The sequence below is a fragment of the Balaenoptera acutorostrata genome, chromosome 10 (genome assembly GCF_949987535.1).
Source record: "Balaenoptera acutorostrata chromosome 10, mBalAcu1.1, whole genome shotgun sequence".
NCBI lineage: Eukaryota > Metazoa > Chordata > Mammalia > Artiodactyla > Balaenopteridae > Balaenoptera > Balaenoptera acutorostrata.
In genome coordinates, this window is record NC_080073.1 from 48,760,178 (window position 1) to 48,786,502 (window position 26,325).

Genomic DNA, 26,325 nt, shown 5'->3' on the forward strand with positions numbered 1-26,325 from the left:
ACCTCCGGTGTCCGCCCTCCGCAGTCCATTCGGGTCCCTCCCCTGCACTCCTCTCGGACCCGAGGCCGCCCGCGCTGTCGCTGCGGACGAGTGTCCCGCGGCGCCACCCTCCCGCCGCGCCGTCCGTCGGGCATGGACTCGGGCCGGGACTTCCTGACCCTGCACGGTGAGTACTCGGCCGGCTCGCGGGGGGACCCCGCCTGGGCCGACCTAGAGGAAAGCCGTTCCCCGCCCAGGGCGGGGGACCCCCAACTCCTTCGGCCGCCCTCCGCCCCGCCCCGGGCCCGCTCCTCGTCCCTTTTGTCGCACGGAGGAAATCTCCACCCGGGACTGCCGGGCGCAACCCTGGGCGTTTCCAGGCTTGTTCCCCAGACCCGGCCGGTGGGGAGAAGAGGGGTGCGAGTCTGAAGACTTCCCTAAAGACGACCCCCGGCCCTGCCGCCTCGGGGACTCCCCCTCTCCCTATCCTAGTCACGGAAGGGTGGGCTCCAGGGTCCGGCGCGCTCGGAGGGACTGAGGAGGAAAGGAGCCAGCATCCAAGAATAACTGAGTTATTTTCGCCCCGTCCGGGCCGCCCAGAGAGGCTCCCCAAAGCCCAGGCGTGCCTGGACCGCGTCAGGGAGCGTAGGTGTGGCGGGGTGGGAAGGCTGGGGCGAGGAGGTGTGCGAGGTGAGGTCGGGCCGCGCCGCAGTAACTGCCCAGCGCAGAAGTCCTGGTCAGCGACGCCCGGTCTGGGAGGAGCAGCCCGATCGCCCCCATCTGCGCACCCTCCCGGCCGGACAGGCCTGAGTCTCAGCTCTAACTGCCTGCTGCTACCCTCTTTGTCCATCCGAGCTCTGTCTTCTCCGACCGACCGGGAAACAGTCCGGGCCAGCTCCTTGCCCTATCGCTGTCTCTCCAGGAGAGAGAGCAGCCGCGGGCTCCGGACTGCAGGGACTGGAGGTCTCCTAGCTGCACGGGGCCCCCAACCTGGACCTGGAATCTCTTTGCTCCAGCCTGGGGACTCACCCACTTTTAGCGGGCTTTGCCCTCCTGCCCCCCAGGTCATCTGGCAGCTCAGCAAACCCTGCCTCTCTTGCACCAATCACTGCTTAACCCGATCTCCCTCTGTTTTCTAGTACCTCTGGAGTCCGAGACTTTAGTGCCCACCACCTATCCACCTAAACCATGCATGGAGATAATAGAAGGGAAAGAGAAAGGCAGAGCCCTCCAGCTGTCCGCTAGAGACCCTCTGGAATTCAGGGACACTCGGAGACGTTCCTTTCAGCCAGTGCCCAGTCTGTCTCATTTTCCTGGTTGGCCCAGACCTGGTCCCCATGGCCCAGAGAGACCTTGCTCAGTGCCCAGAGCTGTTACCCTCACACCAGCAGCCTCAAGGCAAACTCTTTCAGCTGGGTCATGGGATCCCTGCCCTTTCCAGGGCTCCCTCTTCTCCTCTCAGGACAGAGGTGTCTTAGTGCTCCCTGCCACACTGGCAGGAAGGGAGGCTGGGCAGCTCAGAGGATCGCAGTAGAGACCTCTGCTTTCTCTCTCATCATCCCTTAGCTAGTGCTGTGTACCCTGCAGACTGCCACCTCTTCCGTGCCAGCTTCACACTCAGACCTCCTACAAGCCCTCTGATCGCCTCTGGCTACAGCTGTAGCCTCAGCTCATGTTAGAATGGGCTCCATCCTCAGTCATCTGTGCCTTTGTCCAGTCTCTGTCCGTGGGCAGCCCTGGTGTCTTCCCTGGAGAGGAAGCCACGCGGAGGCTCAGTCAGCGCCTCCCAGTTTTGTGGCATGGGCTTGGCAGCCCTGGTCCACTGTGTTTTGAGACCTGCCTCCCAACTGCCTGACAGTCCAGCTCTTCCGGCGGAGCTGGCAAGAACAGTGCGATCCCAAGCTTCAGGCTCCCTGAAGGCCCTGCTGCTTTTAGCTCATCACCCAAAATTACGTCCCTTAACTGCCTTTTGTTCCCCCTGCAAACCATATCGGCAAGCAAGAATCTGTCAAGGAAAATTGGTGGTGGAAGGATGTAGTCACTGTGCCCTGTGCTGTTCCAGGTTGTTTACATTTCCACTGGAGAGTCTGCACCTCTTTCATATTTTGGGTCCTCTAGCATTGGACACACTTTCTGGCTTGGGCATTTGGGGGTCTGCTGCAGAAAGGCTCCCTCCATTGGCTTGGGGGGGTATGGGGGCCACCTAGATAAGAGATGTCCCTTCTGTCCTCGCCCCAGATGCATGCAGAGGCACTGTAGTATACAGACATGGATTATGGAAGTAGACTACCTGGGTTCAAGTCTTAGCTTTTTCATCTTAGACAAATCCCTTGACTTCTTGGTGCCTCAGTTTCCTCATCTGTAAAATGGGGGATAAGAACACTACCTCCCTCGTGGATTGCAGTAAGGATTGAATGAGCTAACACGTACAAGGCAATAATGAGAACAGTGCCTAGTACCAGCAGGTACTATGTTCCTACAGGAGGCCCACCCCCCAAGTAACCATGTCATGTGAGTACTTTGTGAGATGAGGGGGAATAAGGTAGTCCCTAGCCAGGAAAAATGTGACCAGAACTGGGTTTAAGAATCAAAGGGCTCCTGGGGAATTCCCTGTTGGTCCAGTGGTTAAGACTCCATGCTTCCACTGCCAGAGTCCTAGTCGGGGAACTCAGATCCTGCAAGCCATGCAGTGAGGCCAAAAAAAAAGAAGAATCAGGGGCTCCTTCTGGTGCTTCTGAAGCCCTCAGACTGACGCTCTAGTCCCCTGGCCTCCTTCCCTACCCTACTTCCTTTGCTTGCTCCATTCTAGCCAGGCCTGCACTGGCTTCTCCAGCAGGTCCCCAGATGCACCCAAAAAGACCTAACTTTCCAACGCTCTCCCCTCACTGAACACATCCACCTCCACCTCCACTAACTATTCAAACACTGAATCCCTCCCGCCCCACTGTAAAACCTGAATTTGTAAAAGTGCAAGGTAGGGTGTAGGAGGGGCCTCATCTTGGTCCCAGGAGACCTGGGCTGCAGTCCTAGACCTGGGTTCCAGTCCTAGCTTTGCCTCTACTTACATTGTGACCCTGAGCAAGTCCCTTTGCCTGTCTGGGCCTGTTTTCTCATCCACGGGAAAGCAATACCTACTGATAGGGGATGTTGTGAGGATAAAGCACTAGTGGGCAAAGGAATTCTAGGTTGGCAAGGAAGCCAGTACCCCCAAGAGATAACGGTTCCAGATCCATCATAGCAATTTGGGGTGGCCAGCCCCCTACCCTCCTCAATTATGTTTCAAAGCTGTCTGTCCCTGGGAGTCCATGCCCACACAACACAGACACACACTGATCCACACTGATCTTAACTTTTTTGTGCCCTGGACCACTTTGGCAGTTAGGTGAAGCCTGTGGACCCCTTCTGAGGATCATGTTTTTAAATGCATAAAATACATAAGAATTCAAAGAAAGCAAATTGTATTGAGATGTGATTCTATCCATAGGTCCTCGGGGAGTCCTTGGCCCTCTGATTAAACCATTAAACCATCACGCGGTTTCTCTAAAACAGGTTCCCCTTACAGCTCCCTCAGCTCCAAATGAAGAACAATATTTCTGTGCCCATATTCCAGCTCATCTACAGTAACACACATTCTCATGATTTATTTTTCTCCGAGGGGTGACCTTAGGCAAGTCACTCTGCACTTCAGTTTATTGTTATTATTGCTGTGTTTGTCTGTGCTAATAACTGGCTTTGCCAGTGACTCACTGTCAATGCTGGTGACTGGAGCTGCGGTGAAGCGAGTGAAGGGACTATTCAGAGGCAGAGAGTAAAAGAGAGGAGTGAGTCAGGCCTCTGGGTGGTGTCCTGACCTTAGCACACAGTAGGGGCTCAATAAATAATTGCTGGGTGAATGAAAAGCAAGACGTAACTTACATGAAAGGGCCCACTGTTCCGAGCACACTGGCAGCACAGTTTCGTATGGAGTTGGGAGTCCTCCTCACCTATTTATCAAAGCAAGTCTGTGTTAATGGACTCATTTTTAAGACCAGCATTTTTTCAAGAATTCCATTCGCATTTGGAACCTTGGAGATTATCCCACTCAGGTAGCGAACCTCTCGGAGAAGGAAACAGGCCTGTCTGAGGTTTACATGTGAGGCAACAGCCCGCTGAGTCACAATGGATTCGTTGAGTAACTGAGGTAAAATATTTGGCGGGTTCCGCTGTCCGGCCCGGGCTCCATCCCCGGCTCCTTCTGATCCCGCCCCACCCGGTTGTCCGCTAAACTCTGCAGGCCAGGCTGCCGCCCGGCCGGGCTTCCCTCCCGGCTCAATCTTGCCCAGCCCTCCAGTTCTCCGCCAGGCCTCTAGCTGAGTGTTTAGAATTCGCGGCTCAGGCTCCGCCCCCTGGTAGGACTGCCTCCAAAGTCGAGGTTCCGCCCTCCCTGCCCGAAAACAAAAGGCCTTTGCAGTGAGGGACCCTCCCCCGGTTTGTCCCCTGGGCCCTGGCTCCGCCCCCGGTCGTCTTCCTGGGTACCTCTGCCTCACGTCGCCTCCCAGACTCGGCTCCTCCCGCTCCCCACCTCTTTGGCTCTGGCTCCGCCCCAATCCGCTTTCTGGGCTCTGACTTTCACCACTTATCTGCTTCCCGGGTTATGGATTTGTCCCACTTCACCTCCCGGACCCCGCTCCTCCTCCTCCTCTCCCCTCCTTGATTCCGCTTTCGCCGCACCTCCTGGGGGCATCGGTCCTGCCCTTCTGGAACTGTCCCCGCCTCCTAGGGTATGGCCCCGCCCCTTCAGCACAGATTTCTGTATCGCCCCGCCTCTAGAGCCATGGCCCCACCCTTCACGGCCCCGCCCCCACGGGTTCTAGGCCCGCCCATCCACTCCAGGTCTCCGCCCCTGCTCCCGTCTGAGGAGGCCGTTCCGCTCCTAGGGCCAGGGCTGCCTTCTGGACGCCACACTGTCCCGGGCCAGGCTCAGCGGGCAGCAGGGGCACTTCGGAACGTCATGCAGTGCCTGGGGGTCAGGCGCCGAAGCCGGAGCCAGAGCCGCTCCAGAGAGCTCTACCTGCAGGAGCAGAGCCTCGAGGTGGCAGCTCTCAATGAGCAGAGGCTGGGTAAGGGATGCAGGGCGCCCCCCTCCACCACCACCCCCGAGATCTGCGGAGGCTGGGAAGGCAGCTGGGACAGGACACAGACTGTATGTTCCTGATCTCGGGGACTGGACCTGTTTAGTTCTGTGAGTGTGTGACCCACGGTGGGGCTGTGTTTGCGGGGATGGCATGTGGAGTGAGTACTGCGGGGGGGGGGGGGATTGGTTACCCTGCGCCTTGCCACCCCCAAACCATCCTGTTTACAAACCTAGTGGTGATTCTGTCACTTGTATGGTAGTGGGGGCCACTGTGCAGCAATGATGATATGCAATGCTGTGTAACCAAGTGGCACCAGTGTGACAGTGTGCGATCCAGGGTGATGCTGTGTACCATGTGTGACTGTGGGTGACCCAGGTGACTGAGTGATTCTGTCATCTGTGTTATGGTGTGTGTGTTCTGTGGGTTTTCTGCTGTTACTCTTTGTGGCAGCATGCCCCTGAGTGGTGGCTGTATAAGGTAATGTTTCCTAGCATTGGCCCTGTGGGCAAGCTTCTGAGTCCCGACTCTACCATGTAAATTCCTTGAGCCTCAGTCTCATCATCTGTAAAATGGGAACAATGATAGTGCCTTCCTCACAGGGTTGTTGGAGGGATTAAATACATGTGCTAAGAACAGGATCTTATTCAAACATGAACTATTATTATGGTGACTGCTATTATTATGACGACGATGATGTTCTGGCACTGTACGTTGTGTGGCTGTGTGTGACTCCATGTAACAATATGTGTCACCGTGTGTGGCCCATTTTCTCTTCCCGGTTGTGTATGGCAGTGTGTGATGAGTACGGTGGTGTGGTGTGTGTGACTGTGTATGTGTGTGGCTATATCTGTGTAGCTGTGTATTGCTGTGAGTCCCAGACTCAGTTTGTTTCCATTAGGCCTCACCCTAGGTACATGGGCAGGGCTCCTGGCACTGCCCCCACCCCCAGCCTCCTATTAGCACTGCAGCCTCTCTGCACTCCCCATATGTGCCACTAGCCTGGGCAGGTTGGTGAGGCTGCAAGGTCAACCCAGGGGCCCCTGAGCTCAGAGGCCCCTCAGCACCACCCTCCCACAGGAGGAGAATGTGCTACAGCTGAGTGAGTGGGGCTGGGTGAAGGGGTGCCCATAGACCTTCTGGGTGCTAAGGGAGCAAGGGTCGGGGGGCGGGCAGCCCAGAGGCCTCAGAAACAAAAGGGCCTCAAATGAGGCTCAGAGATGGAGGTATCTGCTTAGGTTGCCCAGCGGCCTGGAGGGCCACTAATATCAAGACCCACCTTGGGACCGAGGTCTGTGTTCCGGAAGCCATGTCGGCAGCCAGGGGACTTATCTCTGCCTGACCGCAGACAGGGCCGCAGTCTGGCTCCAGGACAGGATGAACATGTCATCTGCTCACAGCCTTTTCCAGAACCGGAGGGTGGGGCTCACCTTCCGCCCCTGTGCCCCCCCCTCCACCGCTCCCATCTGTGCCGTGCTCAGTGGCTTGTCCTGATGCCCTAGCCTGGGGGCGGGGAGGGGCAGTGCCGCCAGAGGGTAAGGAGATGACCCCCGCAGTTGACCTCAGCCTCGGAAAGGACAGTGGAATCCCCCGGCTGAGCTGAGGCTGAGGCAGCTCTCTCCTCCGGCGGCTGGGAACTACCTTTCCCGGCCTCTCGTCTTGAGCCCCACAGACCCAGCCACCAGCTGAGGACATCCTGCAGGAGCCCCCTCCTCCCTCACTGGGCCTCCCCTGGGGCTGGAGGGAAACTGGTGACACTAAGGCAGGGGGTGGAGAGAGTTGGGACAAAGGTGGGGGAAGGTCACATCAGACTGTCACCTCTGAGGAGGCCTTGAGACACCTCCTCCAGCACTCTTCTCACCCAGTGCTGTTGGGGGAACAGAGGCACAGAGAGGGAAGGAGGTTTCCTAAAGCCATGGGTGTGGGGGGCTGTTAGCACGTGGCTGTGCCTCCACTGGAAGCAGGAGATTGGGGAGGGATAGGGGGTGGGTGGCTGAGGCCCGGGGAAGTGGTCCAGAAGATTCTGTAGGTCCTGTGTGTGTGGGGAGCAGGCTGGCTGGGGCATAGGGAGTGGGGTCATGGATAAACTGGGAGAGCCCATCAGGGGCTGGGGATCTGGGTTCAGAAAAGAAAAGCCTATAGGCCTAGGCACAGGCCCCTCAGACTGGACCCGCACAGACCTTGATGCCACCACTCCGCTGGAGCAGAAGGATAAAGATTGCTGAAAAGCCACAGAGTTTTTGTTTTGGGGCCAGAAGTGAGGTGAGGTAGTCTATTGGCTCTGAATAGAGCTGGCTGCTGGACTCCATGTGGCCAGGGTGATAGGCTAGGGTAGTCTTTTGGTCCCAGCTTCCTTCAGGTCACTCTGACCCCTAGGAGGAGCCCACTAAGTCTTTCAGAGCCAGGCCATTTCCTAGGGGTCTGGTCACCCAGGAACCAGGTGTTCTTGAATTAGCTGTCCTCTCTTTGTCCATTCAGCTGTGGGTGGCAGGTCATAGTGTATAAAGTGTGGCCTTGAGTGGGTGGGTGTCCAAAGGTTTGCGTGTCCTCAGCTGGCATCAGAGATGCCTTCCTGGAGAAGGCAGGGCTCTAGAATCAGGTTGGAACAAGGGTGACGGAGGGAGAAGTGAACAGAGAGCTGAGGATGAGGCTGGTGAAAAATGGGCTGAGAGGGTCCAGTGGTGGGCATGGCCAGCATGGGGCCTGGGGCAGCAGGGACCCTAGAGGAGGTAGCATCTTACCAGCTCTGCCCCCTAGGCTTACAGGATGACAAGGACCTACAGGCACTGCTGAAGGGCAGCCAACTCTTGAAGGTGAAGTCCAACTCATGGCGGAGAGAACGCTTCTACAAGCTGCAGGAGGACTGCAAGACCATCTGGCAGGAGTCCCGCAAGGTCATGCGGACCCCCGAGTCCCAGCTGTGTGAGTGCCCTGGGCTGCAGGGGGAGGGGCAGGGTGCTGCACCTGCGCTTGGATGGGGAAACTGACACTGGTCAGGGTGGGGTGGGGCTGGAGGTCAGTCATGGACCAGGACCAAAGGTAGGGAAACTGAGGCCTGGCCTGGTGGGCCAGAGGTCGGTCATGCAAACAGGACCAGATATGGGGAAACAGGCTGGCCAGGGTTGGGGAGAGGAGCCAGTTAAATCACTGATAGGGAAACTGAGGCCTAGCCTGGGCTAGAGAGGGCAGTCATGGACCAAGGACCACAGATGGAGATGCTCAAGCCTTTTGGGGGTGGGACTCCATAGCCATGACCACAGATGGGGAAAGCCCGGCTCCCAAGTAGGGAGGGAGCTGGACAGTGTTGCCTGAATTCCCAGGTATCCACCCAGACATTTGTGGGAAGGAGGGAGGACTAGGGCCCAAGTGTGGTGAGGACCAAAGTCCAGGGGCAGATAAGGCCCTTCCGGGTATCAGTGGCCAGGATGTGAGGTGGGGCTGCAGGAGGCAGCTCCTCCCTGGGCTAGGGCCAGAACAGGGTGCCTGGGGTGGAGCAGGGCTGGGACTTGCACAGAGAGGCCTTGGCTGGGCAGCTCCCTCGGGGTTGTGGGCCTGAGGGCTTTCTGGAAGCTTTAGAAAAGGTCCAAGAAGCCAAAGCTCAGGCCTGCAGATGGAGAGTGCCTCCTGCAAGGTCTTAGGAAGAAAGTTCTGCCAACTGCTGCTGCCCTTTTACACAGACTGCCCTAAACATTTTGTAAAATGAGAGGTTCCCTCTGCACCTTTACTTGCTGGGAAAATTTTAGACCAAAGCTATCCAGAGAACTTTCTATGATAATGGGAATGTCCTATATCTGTGCTGTCCAGTATGTCAGCTACTAGCCACCTATGGCCATTGAGCACTTGAACTGTGGCTAGTGTGACTGAGGAACTGAATTCTTTTTTTTTTTTTGGCTGCCACTGCATGGCATGTGGGATCTTAGTTCCCCAACCAGGGATTGAGCCTGAGCCCCCTGCTTTGGAAGTGTGGAGTCTTAACCACTGGACCGCCAGGGAAGTCCCGCAAATTCTTAATTTTACTGAATTTTAACTAATTTATATCTAAATAACCACGTGTGGCTGGTGGTACGGAAGGATCACTGCAGCTGGATTTCTCACACGGTTCAAGTCCCTGGAAATCCCTCACACATTCACTTGCCCTCGGCTGTGGAGATGGGGCAGGCAGGGTCAGCCCACTGGCAGGTCTCTGGGGAGTGAGACCAGACACAGGTGACAGGGCCCAGGTGGGAAGGGGGCAGGAGAAAAGGGAGGGGCAGCCTACTGAGGGTGTCTCAGGAAGGGTCTGCCAGGCCCCAGGACACTGGACAGAAACCTGAGAAGGTGCGGCCTGTGGCAGGCCAGAGGGGAGGCAGGACAGGAGCAGGGTCGGATGTGGAGAGCCCGGCTGGGTCCTGGGGGCAGTGGGCCATGGGAGGTCTGAGCAGGGCAGGGCAGGGTGGGAGGGGATGGAGCCCGAAGTGCTCTCAGGGAACTACCCTGCGTGCCTGTTGGCCACATAACGCAGGAGTGACCTGGCGCCTGCCTCTGTCTGTGGCCCCAGCCAGGTTCCTTCACAGGCCTCTGCCCTGATATGGGGTTTCCTGTTAGACGCTGGCGGATGGCGGCACCGTGGGAAGGGGACATCATACTCTCTGAGCCCTGGGGACTCCTGGGAGCCCACCCCCCCAGCCAGTACACGGGCATGGTTCCCAGTTGAGCCAAGCACTTGGCGGGGGCGGGCAGGGGGCAGACTGAGGAGTGGGAGATGTGGGCCTTTCCCGACCTGGGCTGCTGAGCTGGGAGCCTCATACCGGGACAGCTGGGAGCACAAGGGCAGGAGGAACCTCCCGGGCAGGAGACCCAGTGTGAGCAAAGGTGCAGGGGCAAGAACGAGGCAGGGCCGTGAGTGAGGGGCCTGCACCCTGACAGGAGGGGCCACAGGGGCGACAGGTTGGGGGTTGGGCACCAGGTGCGCTCAGGTGAGGAGCGTGGCCGGAAGAGGCCTTTTTCCACGTCAGAGACCCAGGGACAGGTCTGGGCTGAGCATGCCCGTTGGGCTGCTTCCCTCCTCTGAGTGAGCAGTGAGACTGCCCTCCACTGTGCTCCGCCCCCGGGGAAACTGAGGCCAGGAAATGGCAGTGGGGAGCAGTCCCCAGTTCTCTTGGCCTCTGCTTCCTGATCCGTAAGTTGTCCCCATCCCGACCCCACTAGCCTCCCTCAGCTCTGGTTCCCATAGGCAGACAAAGATTACCATCAGCAGGGAAGGCGTCTGGATTCTGTCTCCGGTGCTGGCGCGGGAGCTGGCCTCCGCTGCCCAGGCTTCCTGTTTCCACTCCCAGCCTGGGGCAGCTGCAGCTGGTGTGGGACCTAGAGGGGCACGGGAGGCTGTGAGCGGAGGGATTCAGCAGGGATATCCCCTGCATCCCACATGGCCCAGGGCTCGCGTGTCTCACACCTCAGAGCCTGCTTCCCGGACAGGCACATGCCACACATCTGGGGCCTGCAGGTGGCCAGGAGGCCCCCACCGGGAAGGACAGGCAGGCTTTCAGCCAGAGCTGGTCTAGACCCAGGAAAGATGGACGTGGATGTCTCAGGATGGGGATGGGGATGGGGCAGAGCCTGGCTCCTGATGCGGGGAGGCCCAGCATGAGCCCCTCCCAGCCAGGCCAGGGAGGGCACCTTGGGGTTCAAGGCAGGTGAGCAGGGCCTTGCTGCTCCCTGAAGCTTGGAAGGTTGGGCTGTGACAGGACAGCCCCCGCCCCTGGTTCCCAAGGGCAGAATGATGTCATCTCAGACCCCCAGGGGCACCCTCCAGTCTACCTCTTGGGATCCTGGAGCACCATTCCTGCCAAGGGGCTCCCTGAGATCAGGACACACAGATACATGCAGGGCAAGGCCCTGGCTGCTCGCCTGACACAAGCACTGCTCCCTCTGTCAGGAGAGGGGCCTGGAGGCTCTCATGGCTGTCTTGAGGGAGGCGGAGGGCCCAAAGTCAAGCACGACAGGAGAGTGTGTGGCCTCCTCTCCGTCACAGGCCCCAAACTCCAGCATGGTCTCTCCCTATCTCCGTCTGAGAGCCCTGCCCTGCCCCACTCCTCTCCCAGGGGCCCTGCTTCCTCCCAGCACAGAAACAGGAGGCCTGGGACCCTAGGTGCCCTTCCCACCCTAAAGTCAATCTCTCTCTGCCTGGGCGTTTCCACTCTGCACGCTATAGCTGTGTCCCGTTCCTTCTCCACCTCAGTCTCTTTTTGTCCCCCGCTCTGCCCATCCTCCTGCCCCTCACGGCTCTCTCTGCCCACCTCCACCCCCTTCTTGCAGTCTCCATCGAGGACATTCAGGAGGTGCGGATGGGGCACCGCTCAGAGGGCCTGGAGAAGTTTGCCCGGGACGTGCCTGAGGACCGCTGCTTCTCCATCGTCTTCAAGGACCAGCGCAACACTCTAGACCTCATCGCCCCATCGCCCGCCGACGCCCAGCACTGGGTGCAGGGCCTGCGCAAGATCGTCCATCACTCGGGCTCCATGGACCAGCAGCAGAAGCTGCGGCAGTATCCTTTTGGTGGCAGTGGGTCCAGGCCCAGCGGGTGGATACTGGCCATGGTCGTCCCCAGGACAACCTGGGTATGGAAGACACGCAGCTTGGGCCATCATACCAAAACACCATAGACTGGGTGGCTTAAACAACAGAAATTCATTTTCTCACGGTTCTGGAGGCTGGAAGTCCAAGGTCAGGGTGCCAGAAGGGTCGGGTTCTGGTGGAAGCTCTCTTCCTGGCTTGCAGATGGCTGCCTTCTTTCTCACTGTCTTCACGTGGCAGAGAGAGAGAGAGAGAGAGAGGGAGAGAGAGCGCAAGATCTCTGGTGTCTCTTCTTTTTTTCTTTACTTTCTAAAAAAATAAATTTATTTATTTATTTGTTTATTTTTGGCTGCATTGGGTCTTCGTTGCTGCCCGCGGGCTTTCTCTAGTTGTGGCGAGCGGGGGCTACTCTTTGTTGCAGTCCGCGGGCTTCTCATCACAGTGGCTTCTCTTATTGCAGAGCACGGGCTCTAGGCGCACAGGCTTCAGTAGTTGTGGCAGGCGGGCTTCAGTAGTTGTGGAACACGGGCTCAGTAGTTGTGGCTTGCAGGCTCTAGAGCGCAGGCTTAGTAGTTGTGGCACACGGGCTCAGTTGCTCCGCGGCATGTGGGATCTCCCCGGACCAGGGCTCAAACCTGTGTCCCCTGCATTGGCAGGCGGACTCTGAACCACTGCGCCACCAGGGAAGTCCCTCTGGTGTCTCTTCTTTTATGGGCACTAATCCCATCATGAGGCCCCCACTCATGACCTCATCTAAGTCTCTCAAGTCCCCATCTCCAAATACATCACATTGAGGGTTAGGGCTTCAACATATGAATTTGGGGGGAACACAAAGGAAGCAGGGAGGGTACCTGGAGCCCTCTTTGGTCTACTCTGACCCAAGGGCCAGACAGCAATGCAGCCCCCTGAAGTCCCTCATCCCCCCTGTGTAACCAGCATGGAGTGGGGAGGCTGAGGGGAGCTGCCTGCTTCAGTGGGAGACCTAGTCTTGGATATTTTAATGTTTCCTAGAGTTAACCGCATTTTTTACTCACTGGGAGTTTGGGAGGCCATGACACTCCCACTTGCCCCCATATCCTGTGCCACTCTTTGGGGAGTCATCACGTTCCCCCAGGCCTGGTGTGCAGGCCAGCCTGCGGGCTTGAAACAAATTCCCTTCAAAGTCTAGGTGCACAGCAACACGCTAGTCTATGGTTCAAAGTGATCAGCCTTCTGGTATGTAGGATTAGGGTGGAACCAGCACTGGCTCCTTTTTTTTTTTTTTTATGACAGCTTTATTGAGATATAGTTCACATACCATATAATTCATCCACTTAAAGTGTACAAGTCCATGCTTTTTAGTGTATTCAGAGTTATGCAACCATCACCCCCAAAAGACACCCCATGCCCTTTAGCAGTCCCCATTTCCCCACAACCCCCCAGCCCTAGACAACCACTAATCTACTTTCCGACTCTGTACATTTGTCTTTTCTAGACCTATTATATAAATGGAATCATACAGTCTCTTGTGACTGGCTTCTTTCACTTAGCATAATGTTTTTAACGTTCATCCATGTCGTAGCCTGTGTTAGTACTTCATGTCTTCTGTTTGCCTAATAATATTCCACTGTATGGCCATTCCACATTTTACTTATCCAATCAGCAGTTGATGGACATTTGGGTTTCTGCTTCTCTGAATAATGCTGCTGTGAACATTGGTGTATAAGTTTTTGTGTGGACATATGTTCTCATTTCTCTTGAGTATATACCTAGAATTTCTGAGTCTTGTGGTGACTATATATTTAACCTTTTGAGGAACTGCCAAACTATTTTCCAAAGAGGAAATTTACATTCCCACCAGCAGTGTCTGAGAGTTCTGATTTTTCACATCTTCACTAACCCTTGCTATTATCTGCCTTTTTTTTATTATAGCCATCCTTGTGGGTTTGAAGTGGCATTTCACTGTGGTTTTGATTTGCATTTCCTTGATAGCTAATGGTGTTGAGCATCTTTACATGTGGTTATTGGCCATTTGTATATCTCTTTGGAGAAACAGCTATTCAATAGATCCTTTGCCCATTTGTTGTTGTTAAGTTCTTTTTTTATGGATCTATTTATTTTAATTTTAATTTTAAATTGTGGTAATATATACATACATGAAATTTACTATCTTAACCATTTTTAAGTGTACAGTTCAGTAGTGTTAAGTACATTCACATTGTTGTGCAACCACTTCCAGAACTCTTTTCATCTCGTAAAACTGAAACTCTGTACCCATTAAACAGTAACTCCCCATTCCACCCTCCCCCAGGCCCTGGCAACCACTGTTGTACTTTCTGTACCTATGAACTTGATTACTCTTAAGTTCCTCATATAAGTGGACTCATACAGTATTTGTCATTTTGCCACTAGCTTATTTCACTTAGCATAATGTCCTCAAGGTTCATCCATGTTGTCACATGTTAGAACTTCCATCCTTTTAAATGCTGAACAATATTCCATTGTATGTATATACCACACTTTGTTTATTCATTCACCCATTAATGGACACTTAGGTTGCTTCCACTTTTTGTCCATCATGAATAATGCTGCTATGAACATGGGTGTACAAGTATCTTTCTGAGACCCTGTTTTCAATTCTTCGGGGTATATACCAAGAAGTCGGATTGTTAGATCATATGGTAATTCTATTTTCAAATTTTTGAGGACCCACTATACTGTTTCCTATAGCATCTGTAACACTTTACATCCCCACCAACAGTGCACAAGGGTTCCAGTTTCTCCACGTCCTTACCAACACTTGTTACTTTCTTTTTTAAATAGGTCTCTTACTGTGGTTTTGATTTGCATTTCCCTAATGATTAATGATGTTGACCATTTTTTAATGTGCTTTTGTATATCTCCTCTGGAGAAATGTTTATTCAGATCTCTGGTCCATTTTTTAATTGAGTTGTCTTTTTATTATTGAGTTGTAAGAGGTTTTTGTTCTTTTTTAAAATATTCTAAATATTCTAAATATTTTTAAAATATTCTAATATTTTAAAAATATTCTTATCAGATATATGCTCTGCAAATAATTTCTCCCATTCTGTGGGTTCTTTTCTTTTTTTTGGTGGTATTCTCTGAAGCACAAAAGTTTTTAGTTTCAGTGAAGTGTAATTCATTTACTTTTTGTTTTTGTTGCTTGTGTTTTTTGATGTCATATCTAACCTAAAGTCACAAACATTTACTCATATATTTTCTTCTTATATTTTTAGCTCTTGCATTTAGGTCTTTGATCCATTTTGAGTTAGTTTCTGTGTATGGTGTGGTGAGGGATCCAACTTCATTTTTTTTGCATGTAGACATACAGCTGTTCCAGCACCATTTGTTGAAAAGACTATTCTTTCTTCATCGAATCATCTTTACACTGTCATCAAAAAATCAACTGACCATAAATATGAGGGTTTACTTCACGACTCTCAATTCTCCTCCATTTACCTAAATGTCTCTTCTTGCACCAGCACCACAACGTTTTAGTTACCATAACTTTGTACAAAGTTTTGGAATCATGAAGTGTGAGTCTTCTAAATTTGTTCTTTTTTTTTTCAAGATTGTTTTGACTGTTCTGGGTCCCTTGAATTTCCATATGAATTTGAGGATTGGGTTGTCAATTTCTGCAAAGTAGCCAGCATGACTGTGATAGGTGTTGTGTTGAATCTGTAGATCAGTTTGGAGAGTATTTCTCATTAAACAATATCAAGTCTTCTTTCTGATCAGCAAATATGGGATATCTTTCCATTTATTTAGATCTTTAATTTCTTTCAACAATGTTTTGTCGCTTTCAGAGTATAAGTTATGCATTAAAAGAATTTGTATTTTTATTCATTTTGATGCTACTGTATGGAATTATTTTATTACATTTTCTGATTATTCATTGCTAATGTATATCCAACTCCTTTGGGGGACACATTTTGAACACTGTTAGTTCCCTTTACTGTGTACTTTTCAGCATTTCAAAGACTTTTAAGTGTCTTTTCTCAAGGCTATGTCTGCCTGATTTTGAGCTTTCTTTTTTAAATTTTAATTGTTATTTATTTTATTTTTGGCCATGCCTCGAGGTATGCGGGATTTTAGTTCCCTGACCAGGGATTGAACCTGTGCTCCCTGCAGTGGAAGCGCAGAGTCTTAACCACTGGACCACCAGGGAAGTCCCTGAGCTTTCTTAAAAGCCCAATTCTGTGGCACTTTTGTGATAGTCACTCCTTTTGCACAGGCATGCACTTGGACAATCTCATGGCCTCTGCAGGCTTCTGCTGCCCAGACCTTGAGATCATAAAGCCATCCCAGCCTGCTGAAGAGCATTTGGCACTGGGACCTCATGCTTGGGTGCACCACTCTGAACTTGATTTTTTAACCTGTAATTCTACTATAATTTTTTTAATGTAAATATATACATATATTTACATAAAACATACATATATATAAATAAATATTTTAAAATATGGGTAGGTTAGAATGAAATTTTAAAGGCCCAGAAAACCCACCTCCTCCAGAAACTGCTATCTGGGTTCTCCCTTTAATCTTTTCCGGCTGCATTTCATTTTGCCTAATGATGCATTTGCCAAAAATAGTGGAGATTATACATTTGTATCCATTTTCTGTGTAACATTATATCATAATTATTTCCCTGTGTTAGTATAGTCTCCATAAACAGCTTTATTAATGACTGTGTACTATTCCACTGAATGGATGGACTATAAATTAGTGATCCATTCTTTTAGTGTCAAACATTTCATTTCCTTCACCACTATAAATAACATTGCAAAGAACTATGTTCATAAAACCTTTCAGTATTTAGGAGTATTTCCTTACCAATGGATTCCTAGAAGTGGAATTACTGAATCAACTGATGTAACAGGTTAAAGCTTTAGCTATCCCTCCATCACTTTCCTAAGGGTTGTACTGATTTACTTTTTGCCCACGTGATGGATTTGAGTGTCCATTTCACCTCACCCTTACCTGCATTAGGTAATATACTTTTAAGCTGCTAATTTTTAGTTTAAGAAATTGCATCTCATTTCCAAATTGTTAATAACTTTGACTACTAGTAATGTTTGCAAAAGGTCGGTTTATATCCCTTTCTCAGTTAGTTATTAGGGTCATCATACTGTTTTCTTTTTAATTAATCCTTCAAAGGCTCTGCTGCAAATACTTCCTCCAGTCTGTCAGATAGATGACTTTAGTTTTTCTTTATTTAATCTTCAGAGTTTTAAAAAGTTTATATGGCATGATTTATGTTGTTGTTTCTTTTGTGATTTCTTCTGAAACCTGCTATCATGTTTTCATTGTGCTCATGAGTTCCCATTGTCTTGTTCTACAGTTAGCTCTCTGTTTTCTGTGGACTGTAGTATGCAGCTCCTCCTTCTCTAGTTCTCAAGGTCAAGTCTGATGGGAGAGATAGAGGGAATGGAGAAGTGGGGGCCTAAGTGCCCCAATCATGACACCATGGTCCAGGCTTTGTTTTTGCATGTGATGTCCCCACCTTCTGATCAGTGGCTTGAAATTTGCTGTTTCCTACTAAATAAGCCTCAAGTGCTTTCGTCAGATTGGGTAACAATTATATACTGAAAAGGACATACCTTGAAATGTTAACAGTAGTTACCCCTGGGTGATAGGATTATGGGGGCTTTGTTTATTTACTTTTCTGCATTTTCTAAATTGTCTGTAATGAACCCTTTTAGAGTGAGAAAAGAAATGTTTTTGAAATTTTGAAAGGGTTCAAAGCCAGAAAACAGGAAAAAGACTCCTTCGTTGGATGTCACATTGCCTCCAAAGAGGCCACCAGGTCTTCCCTCTGAAATGAGGATGTGCCAAAAGTCAGGCCTGCGGGGAGCTGTGTCTACAGGGGACCTCAGTCCACCTGGGCCCGGGAGGTGACCCTGAGCTTGAATCATGGCTGTGGCTGGGACCTCGGGGGTCCCAGGGCTCCTGGGTTCTTTCCTTACTTCTTGCCCAGCTGGATTCATTCCTGCTTGCGAAAAGCTGACAAAAACAAGGACAACAAGATGAACTTCAAGGAGCTGCAGAACTTCCTGAAGGAGCTCAACATCCAGGTGGATGACAGCTATGCCCGAAAGATCTTCAGGGTGAGGCGGGATGTGAGGGCTGGGTCTGCCTGGCAGTGTGTCCTTGACTGCAGCCCGAGACCTGCTCTGAACCCTGCCCACCTGGCGTCCTGGCTCTGCAGGAATGTGACCACTCTCAGACAGACTCCCTGGAGGATGAGGAGATCGAGACCTTCTACAAGATACTGACCCACAGGAAGGAGATCGACCTCACCTTCAAGGAGGCTGCAGGCTCGGGGGAGACCCTGTCGGTGGATCAGTTGGTGATCTTCTTGCAGCACCAGCAGCGGGAGGAGGCGGCGGGGCCTGCACTGGCCCTCTCCCTCATCGAGCGCTACGAGCCCAGCGAGACGGGTGAGGGCCCATGACCTGTAGTCCCAGGGCCACACAGGGTGGGGAGACCCCTGGGGAGACGGCAGCCCACGAGTAGGGAGCTGGAGGGAAGGGGGTGCCTCAGCCAGGCCCAGGGCCCCTGGTCAGTATTTCTCTGCCCCAGAAAAGCAGATGGGAGGCAGGGACCCTCTCTTGGTCCCTCCTTCAGGGGATTTGAGGACCCCTTCCCCAGGAAATGGTGAGAGAGGAGGCTGGAAAAGCAGGCACTTTTCCTGCCTCCCTCTTTGTGCCCATGCTGGCCACAAAGCTTTAAGACGTCAGATGGGGGCCCAGTCCTGGAGAAGGAAGAGATGAGGCCCTGCCCTCAGGGGGGCCTCAAAGCATGGGGGACAGAGGAGGAGGAGACAGGGCCCCACCCTGGGGTAGTCACGGTCTGGTCAAGAGACTCAAGCTTAGCCGCTTCCAAGAGGTACCGAGGACCAGCTCAGAAGGGGAGGCAGGGGGAGTAGGGGGGAGGGGACTCCCCCCAGAGCAGCGGCGCTGGCCTAGGGCTCTGACCGGCGCCGGCCTCCCACCTCCCAGCCAAGGCGCGGCGGCAGATGACCAAGGACGGCTTCCTCATGTACCTGCTCTCGGCCGACGGCAGCGCCTTCGACCGGGCGCACCGGCGGGTCTACCAGGACATGGGCCAGCCGCTCAGCCACTACCTGGTGTCGTCCTCTCACAACACCTACCTGCTGGAAGACCAGCTCACGGGGCCCAGCAGCACCGAAGCCTACATCCGGTGGGGCCTACATCCGGTGGGGCCGGGAGACCTGGGCGTGATGGGGCGGGGCCGGGCGGGACCTGGTCGGGCAGGCGGGACCTGGGCGGACCCGGCCGGGACCGAGGGGCCTAGCCACCATCCCACTTGCAGGGCGCTGTGCAAAGGCTGCCGTTGCCTGGAGCTCGACTGCTGGGATGGGCCCAACCAGGAACCGGTCATCTATCACGGCTACACCTTCACCTCCAAGATCCTCTTCTGCGACGTGCTCAGGGCCATCCGGGACTACGCCTTCAAGGTGGGCGCGCTTCTGGGCCTGAGGAAGGGGAAGCTCGGGCCCACCCACCCCTCCTAATCCACCCTTGGGCCTCCAGGCGTCCCCCTACCCCGTCATCCTGTCCCTGGAGAACCACTGCAGCCTGGAGCAGCAGCGTGTGATGGCGCAACACCTGCACACCCTCCTGGGCCCCATGCTGTTGGATCGGCCACTGGACAGGGTCACCACCAGCCTGCCTTCCCCAGAGGTGCCCAATGGGATGGGGTGCCCAGAGGAGAGGGCAGGGGACTGGCCGGGAGGCCAGCTGCGTCGTGACCAGCTGCCACTCCACCCTTAGCAACTGAAGGGGAAGATCTTGCTGAAGGGGAAGAAGCTTGGGGGGCTTTTCCTCCCTGGAGGGGAAGGCAGCCCTGAGGCCACTGTGGTGTCAGACGAGGATGAGGCTGCCGAGATGGAGGACGAGGCAGTGAGGAGACAAGTGCAGCACAAGTCCACGGTTTGAGGGGGAGCGGTGGCGCGGGGAGGGGAGGGGGGCAGCCCTGGGGCCCTCCCCCATCATCACCCGCCATCACACTGTGGGGTGTTTTCCTTGCCCGGGTTCTCTGTGGCTGTCACTCAGACCCTCTGCCCCCTCTCTCTGTCTCCCTCTCTGTTCTCTCTGTATCTGGGTTTCTGGCTCTCTCAGTGCCCACCTGCCCCAACCTATGAATCTAACTTGGGCCTCCCCACGGCCCCCAGGAGGACAAGCTCACACTAGCAAAGGAGCTCTCAGATATGGTCATTTACTGCAAGAGTGTCCACTTTCTGGGCTTCCCCAGTCCTGGCACCCGTGGGCAGGCTTTCTATGAGATGGCATCCTTCTCCGAGAACCGTGCCCTCCGACTGCTCCAAGAATCAGGTGAGCCCGGCCCTGTCCCCCAGGGTGCTGTCCATCTATCTGTCTGACCACCTGAGCTGGCCAGGGTCAGGACTGGCTCCCACCCCTCCGGACATCGCCCAGAGCTGGCACCCCAGGCTGTTACCAGACAGAGCTGGTAGGGAGGGGCTTGGGCTTGCCGGGAGGCCTCCGCTTCTGACGAGCCCACATCCCCCTCAGGAAACAGCTTTGTCCGCCACAATGTGAGTCACCTGAGCAGGATCTACCCCGCCGGGTGGAGAACGGATTCCTCCAACTACAGCCCTGTGGAGATGTGGAATGGGGGCTGCCAGATCGGTACGGGCTGGCTGGGGCTTGGAGGAGGCCTGGGTGAGGGTTTCCGCCTGGAGGGCCAGGGGCCAGGAGGCTCTGGGGACCCAGGCAGAGCCAGGTGCAGGGATGTGTGGGCTCAGGAGCTGGTAATCTCAGTCTGGAAATATCCCCCACCATCAAATACAGCGTCTGAAATCCCATTGTTAGCACACTTGTCCTTTGAATTCTGGCACCAGAAATGGAATGCAAGGTTGGTGTGGTGGGTCAGTTAGGGCGGCAGGAGGGCAGTAGACACTGGAGTGATCCTGGACCCTGCTTCTGCCTCACTGTGTGACTCTGGGCCTCAGTGTATCCCAAGCAGGCTGGGCTCTGGGGCCCCTGAGGCCAGCCCACAGCCTGTGACTGCTCCGTCCTGCCTGTAGTGGCCCTGAACTTCCAGACACCTGGGCCAGAGATGGACGTATACCAGGGCCGATTCCAGGACAATGGGGCCTGTGGGTACGTGCTGAAGCCTGCCTTCCTGCGAGACCCCAACTCCACCTTCAACTCCCGTGCCCTGGCTCAGGGGCCCTGGTGGGCTCAGAAGCGGCTCAATGTCAGGGTATGGCCAGCCACCGGAGGGACAGGTGCCATGGGTCTCCCTTGCCCCTCGCTACCATCCTGAACCCTTAACTGTCCCCCGCCTTTCCTCAGGTCATCTCAGGGCAGCAACTGCCAAAAGTCAACAAGAATAAGAATTCAATTGTGGACCCCAAGGTGACAGTGGAGATCCATGGTGTGGGCCAGGACGTGGCCAGCCACCAGACCGCTGTGGTCACCAATAACGGTACGTGCTGGGCCTGGGCTGGGCCCGGCTTCTGGAGCTGGTGTCCATGCTGTTGACATGGTGCCCGCACCCCTAGGTTTCAACCCATGGTGGGACACAGAGTTTGAGTTCGAGGTGATTGTGCCTGAGCTCGCCCTCGTGCGCTTTGTGGTGGAGGACTACGACGCCTCCTCCAAGAACGACTTCATTGGCCAGAGCACCATCCCCTTGAACAGCCTCAAGCAGGGTGAGTGCTTGTGGAGGGAGGGGGCGACTCGAGGGGAGGCATCTCTTGGGAAGGGGCCGGCTGTTCCTCAAAGCATCCTCCCTAAGTGACCAGAACTCTCCCTGTGCGCTCCTCCCCGCCCATCCGCCCGCCAGGATACCGCCACATCCACCTCCTGTCCAAGAACGGAGACCAGCACCCGTCTGCCACCCTCTTTGTGAAGGTGGGCCTCCAGGACTAGGCTCGGGGAGTCTGGCGAGGGCTGCCCCGAGCGGACCAGGCCCTCTGTCCACATCCGGGGGCAGGACAGGGGCTGCTCCCAACCTCTCGCTCAGAGCTGGCAGCCCCGCGCTGCCTTCAGCTCCAATCTGCTGTCTGTGTTGCTGCCTCTCGGGAGCCCAGGAGCTGGCCCAGTCCCCGGAGCTGTCCTCAGTTCCGTCAGGAATGACACCGCAGCCCGCTCCATCCTCCAGCCGGGCCCTAGGCTGAGGGTTTTTATAAAAATCATAAGACTAAGTACTGTGGTCTCTTTACCTGGACACCGGAAAAATCCCTGTAAAGCATGCGTGCGTGTGTGCATGCCCCAGAGCACTGGAGCCCCTCCAGTGAGGTGGAGAGCACCTCACTCTCCACTTCTCCACCCTCACCCTGGAGCAAGGGGGGACATCTATCCCCTGGGCAGGAGGGACCAGCAAGAAGCAAAACCCTGCCTGGCGGAGGGTATGGAGGGCTCAGTCTTTGGAATGTCACGGCCGACCCCTCCAACCCCAGAGGCCCACTCTCCCCAGAGGCGGACCTGCTGAGTGACCCAGACCTGAAAGCCCACTCACCATACCTTGTGAAGGCCACAGGCTTTTATTTTAGTGACCCAGGAGTCTCCAAGCAGGGTGCGCCAGGAGGGCCTCCCCGGGGGGCTCATATATGTGTCGGGGAGATGCCTGCAGGCAGGCCTCTTGGCCACGTAGATGGAGCCGGAAGCGCCGGGGTTCAGAAGAAGCCGAGCTGCTTCTTCTCCTGCTGCTGCCTCCACTTGGCCATGCTGTAGAACTCCTCCTTGGACTTCCCAAAGATCTCTTGGAAATCAGAGTCTGAGAGATAGGACTGGGGTGGGGGAGAGGAGGGAGTGGGTGCAGAGGAAGGGTGTCAGCTGAGCCCAGAACCCTGTCCCACTCACCCAGAGGTGTCATCCTCTCCCACATCTCTCTGCCCATCACCCTATCTGGAACACACATCTCCCCGGGCAGCCTGCCCATTGCCCACCATCGGTGGGTCATGCCCTGGGCGCCGGCAGCTCAGCTTTATATGCATTAGTGCTGGGGCGGTGAGTGGCAGGGCGGGGGTCTCAGGCATCCACCTCCTTGTGGGCCGGGTCCACACCCTCCGGCAGGTCCTCAACAGCCTGGTGCCTCAGCTGTTCTCGGGGCAGGCTCCCGCTGGCCACGGATCCGGGGCTGCTGCTGCCGCTGCCTGCCTTGGGGCCCAGCTCCAGCTCGTTCTCGGAGCTGTCCTTGGAGCCCTTGAGGGCCGACAGGGCCAACGGGCCTGCCCTGCCATTGCTTGGCCATCTGGACAGCCGGAAGTTGTTGACCTCCTGTCAGGAGAGGGGACTCAGGCTGGGGAAGCTGGGGGATGGGCTCCCATGGGAGGCCACACTGAGCCCACCAGCCCTCCTGCCCCCAACTGCCACCCCTGCCCTCTACTGGCGCCTGGCTCCTTCCCTGCTCATCCTGCCCTCTGGGCCGTGCCAGCCGAGCCCAGACCCCTGGGAGGCCCCAATACTCACTGCTGTTATCTCTGAGATGGCAGATACTGCTCCCAGGCCGCCCTCCACTACCTCCTCATAAGACTGATTGTTCTGGGGACAAGAATCAGGGTGGGGGCCGGATGGAGGGGCACCAATGGGACCAGATTCCCCCCACACACTGGAGGTCCCTGGGCAGGGCAATGGCTCCCCCCCCCCCATCTGCCAGGGCAGGCCCCTCTCCCAGGATTAGGGAGAGGATGGGGGGTTCAGGCCTCACTCACAGTCCATTTGTAGGGGTCCCACATGTGGAACCATCCAGTGAAGGTGGGAGGCTCGTGCCCCTGCTTGACTAGCACGATAGGCGTGGCCAGGCTCCTCCCTGCTGGGTGGGTCTTCAGGTACTCCCGGCCCCAGGCCACGGCCTCCTGCTTCCACTCACTCGCAGCTGCCCCCAGCCACAGGAAGATCTGGGCCACAGAGGGGGGCTGGCCTTGGGCGGGTGGAGCTGACCACTTCCCTCCCAGCCCTACCCATCATGTGGTCTCAGAACCCGATGCACACATTCCAGCCAACCAGACCCACCCAGCAGGCTGACTGCACACCCACACACCCGTAAATGTGCCAGGAGGTCTCAGGCATGCATGTGTGCAATCAACCCACACATATTTACTGAGCACCGACTGTGTGCCAGGCAATGTTCTAGGCACGGGGGACTCAACCATGAGAAAGAAAGAGACGAAATCCCTGCTCTTGCAGAGCTTTCATTTTGCTGGGGGAGACACAAAAATAAGTAAAATATGTAGTATATCAGATGGAGAAAAATAAAGCAGGGAAAGAAGAGAAGTGGGGTGGTGGTGGGGTGGATACCGTCATTTTAAATTAGAGTCAGGGAGAGCCTTACTGAGAAGATGACACTGGAGTCAAGATCTGAGGGAGGTGGGGGAGCAAGTCACATGTATGTCTGGGGGGAAAGTGTTCTGAGCAGAGGAAACAACAACCAGTGCAAAGGCCCTGAGCACGCTGGCATGTTCAGGGAGCAGCCAGGAAGCCATGGTGGCTGGAGCAGAGCGAGCGAGGGGGAGAGTCAGGGCCGCTGGTCACAGGGCTGGGGGAGGGGCTTTGGCTGCGCTCTGAGTGGGATGCGAGCCCAAAGGCCTCCTTGCCACAGTCACACAGAGTCCCAGGCACAGTGATGTAGATACACACACATGACCACAGATACACAGACACAACTGTCCATCACCACTCAGCCAGATGGCAAATCACAGCCGTACACTGTCACCCGTACTCATGCATAGTTGCACCTAAGCACAGTTACAATGGATCACACAGCCTGAAAACACAAGTAGCCTGAAACACCATCACATCCAGCCACACAGAAACATGATTACATGGTCACACGAATTCAGTCACTCAGGCACTCACACCTGCAGCCAGTTACATTGTCTCTCTCTCACAGTGTCACCAGTTATACATGGTCTGGTCACTTACAGCCAGTTCCTTGACCACACAGCCATTACACACAGCTGCACACACACAGGCAAATGCAGGCACACAGACAACTGACAATGAAAACACAACCATACAAAATTTATTGGATGCAGCCAAAGCAGTCCTAAGAGGGAAGTTCATAGCGATACAGGCCTTCCTCAAAAAAACAAGAAAATCTCAAAATAAGCAACCTAACCTACCACCTAAAAGAATTAGAAAAAGAACAAACAAAACCTAAAGTCAGCAGAAGGAAGGAAATAATAAAGACCAGAGAGGAAATAAATAAACTAGAGATCAAATGCAGTCACACAGAGGCATCATGCACATGCACACGCATGTGCACACACACACACGGTCACTTTATGGCCACCCACTCAGCACTGACATGTCCGCCATGGGCACTCAGTTGCATGGACTCACACACGCCCTTATAAGGCACACGGAGTTACACCCAACTACACAACCGGTCACAACCACACATGAGTCCCAGACACACAGCCACAGTCTCCCACAGGCTCCCTGGGTCACAGAGTCGTCCCTGATGTCTTATCCACAGTCACACAATTGCCCAGTCACTCAGTGTTACAGTGTCATAGATAGTCACACACCCACAGCCTTATATGCAGTCACATGGCTAGAAACACAAAGTCACACACACTCACACCCAGTTACGCAGGTGCAGACACCCCCCCATTCACACCCCAGCCAGGCACCCAGGCTGCCGCACCTCCTCCCAGGTGTCCAGTAACATGACATCATACTTGTCCAGGTCCTCTTGGCTAAAGAACACCACTTCCGTGAGGACCAGGGAGCCCGTCTGGATGGAGCACTCAAACAGTCGTGGCTGGAAGTCGGACACATCCTCGGGGAGCCTGGCCAGCATGGCACAAGGCCATGAGGGGCGCAGAGAGACCTGGGCTTCTGACCAGCCTGGGCCAAGCCAGCCCCCAGCACAGGACCCCTCTACCGCCCCCCAGGGGCTGGGACACAATGCCTCCTGGAGCAGGAGGCACCCGCTCCCCTCTAAGTTCCACCCATCCCAGGATCCACTCCCAAACGCCTGCCCTTCTCTGGGCCTCCGTGTCCTCGTGTCAGTGGGGAAAGCAGGTTAGGTAGTCTGTCTTCCCACAGGCAGCCGGGGTGCAAGCTGCCCCATGAATTTCCCGGGGAAGGAGCACGGGGAAGGAGGGGGTGGCTGGCTGAGTGCGGAGGGAGGGCCGAGCTGGAGCCCTGCCGCCCTGGGAGGGAGGAGCCACTGGCCCCACCCATGACCTGGAGCCCAGGAGCCAGGCCTCAGGCCCAAGGTGGGAGGACGGAAGCCAGGCTTAGAGAGAGGGCGACAGCAGGACTTAGGAGCTCAGGAGACTTGGGGGGAGCACAGCGCATAGCTGGGCCGCAAAGACATAAAGAGCGGCAGGTTCTCCGCTCCCAGTTCCCTCTGAGGCCTCACTCTGCCCTTCCTTCCCATACACACCCTTATCCATTTACACACCCCCCACACACTATTCTTGCACACTCCACACACGCTCCGGGGACACCACCCGTGGGGATTGTGGGGTGGGGGAATGCACTTTGCCCTCTGGCCCTCTGCCAATAGGACGGTCCAGGACGGGGACCGTGCAGGGAGCACATTCGGCCAGCAGAGGGCGCCACTGCCCTGCTGTCCCCAGCATCTTCCTGCTCCAAGTTAGGGAGGAGGGAAGGGTGGGCTGTGCTCCTGGGAGCCCCTGGGCTGAGGAGCCACGAGTTCTCAGCTCTAGTCTGGCCTC

The 26,325-nt window shown here is 54.9% G+C and overlaps 3 protein-coding genes across 8 annotated transcripts in view; 1 reads left to right on the forward strand and 2 right to left on the reverse strand.

The window, feature by feature from the left end:
- The window catches only part of DLEC1 (DLEC1 cilia and flagella associated protein), a 113,754-nt gene extending 103,341 nt beyond the window's left edge, over positions 1–10,413 (reverse strand). Inside the window, exons 1-2 of one of the 3 annotated variants that reach the window (XM_057555820.1) lie at positions 10,318–10,413; positions 3,895–3,962 (exon numbers count right to left, since the gene is read on the reverse strand). The gene's annotated coding sequence lies outside the window, so the exon portion shown is untranslated. Of the gene's footprint in view, positions 1–3,894; positions 3,963–4,632; positions 4,688–10,317 lie in introns of those variants that run through there. The other 2 variants (XM_057555821.1, XM_057555819.1) reach the window with 2 other exon arrangements.
- On the forward strand, positions 1–21,831 carry PLCD1 (phospholipase C delta 1). Of its 3 annotated transcripts, XM_057555825.1 has the most exons (16): positions 1–166; positions 4,896–5,078; positions 7,848–8,012; positions 11,385–11,613; positions 17,620–17,749; positions 17,851–18,082; positions 18,644–18,845; positions 18,978–19,122; positions 19,199–19,348; positions 19,439–19,597; positions 19,840–19,999; positions 20,198–20,314; positions 20,713–20,891; positions 20,984–21,116; positions 21,193–21,342; positions 21,477–21,831. In XM_057555825.1, exons 1-16 carry the CDS (start codon positions 133–135, stop codon positions 21,560–21,562), a joined length of 2,454 nt encoding a protein of 817 aa, XP_057411808.1. In that variant the 5' UTR covers positions 1–132; the 3' UTR covers positions 21,563–21,831. The 3 variants fall into 3 exon arrangements, with proteins under 3 accessions (XP_057411808.1, XP_057411809.1, XP_057411807.1); XM_057555826.1 differs by lacking the exon at positions 4,896–5,078 and having other exon boundaries at positions 3–166; XM_057555824.1 differs by lacking the exon at positions 4,896–5,078 and having other exon boundaries at positions 31–166; positions 7,856–8,012.
- Positions 21,695–26,325, reverse strand: part of VILL (villin like) — a 26,168-nt gene continuing 21,537 nt past the window's right edge. For both annotated transcript variants that reach the window (XM_057555823.1, XM_057555822.1), the window contains 6 exons: positions 25,284–25,428; positions 23,347–23,532; positions 23,105–23,176; positions 22,676–22,912; positions 22,157–22,422; positions 21,695–21,806 (listed from right to left, as the gene is read on the reverse strand). In XM_057555823.1, the coding sequence (XP_057411806.1) occupies positions 22,309–22,422; positions 22,676–22,912; positions 23,105–23,176; positions 23,347–23,532; positions 25,284–25,428 (754 nt within the window). In that variant the 3' untranslated portion in view covers positions 21,695–21,806; positions 22,157–22,308. The remainder of the gene's footprint in view (positions 21,807–22,156; positions 22,423–22,675; positions 22,913–23,104; positions 23,177–23,346; positions 23,533–25,283; positions 25,429–26,325) is intronic.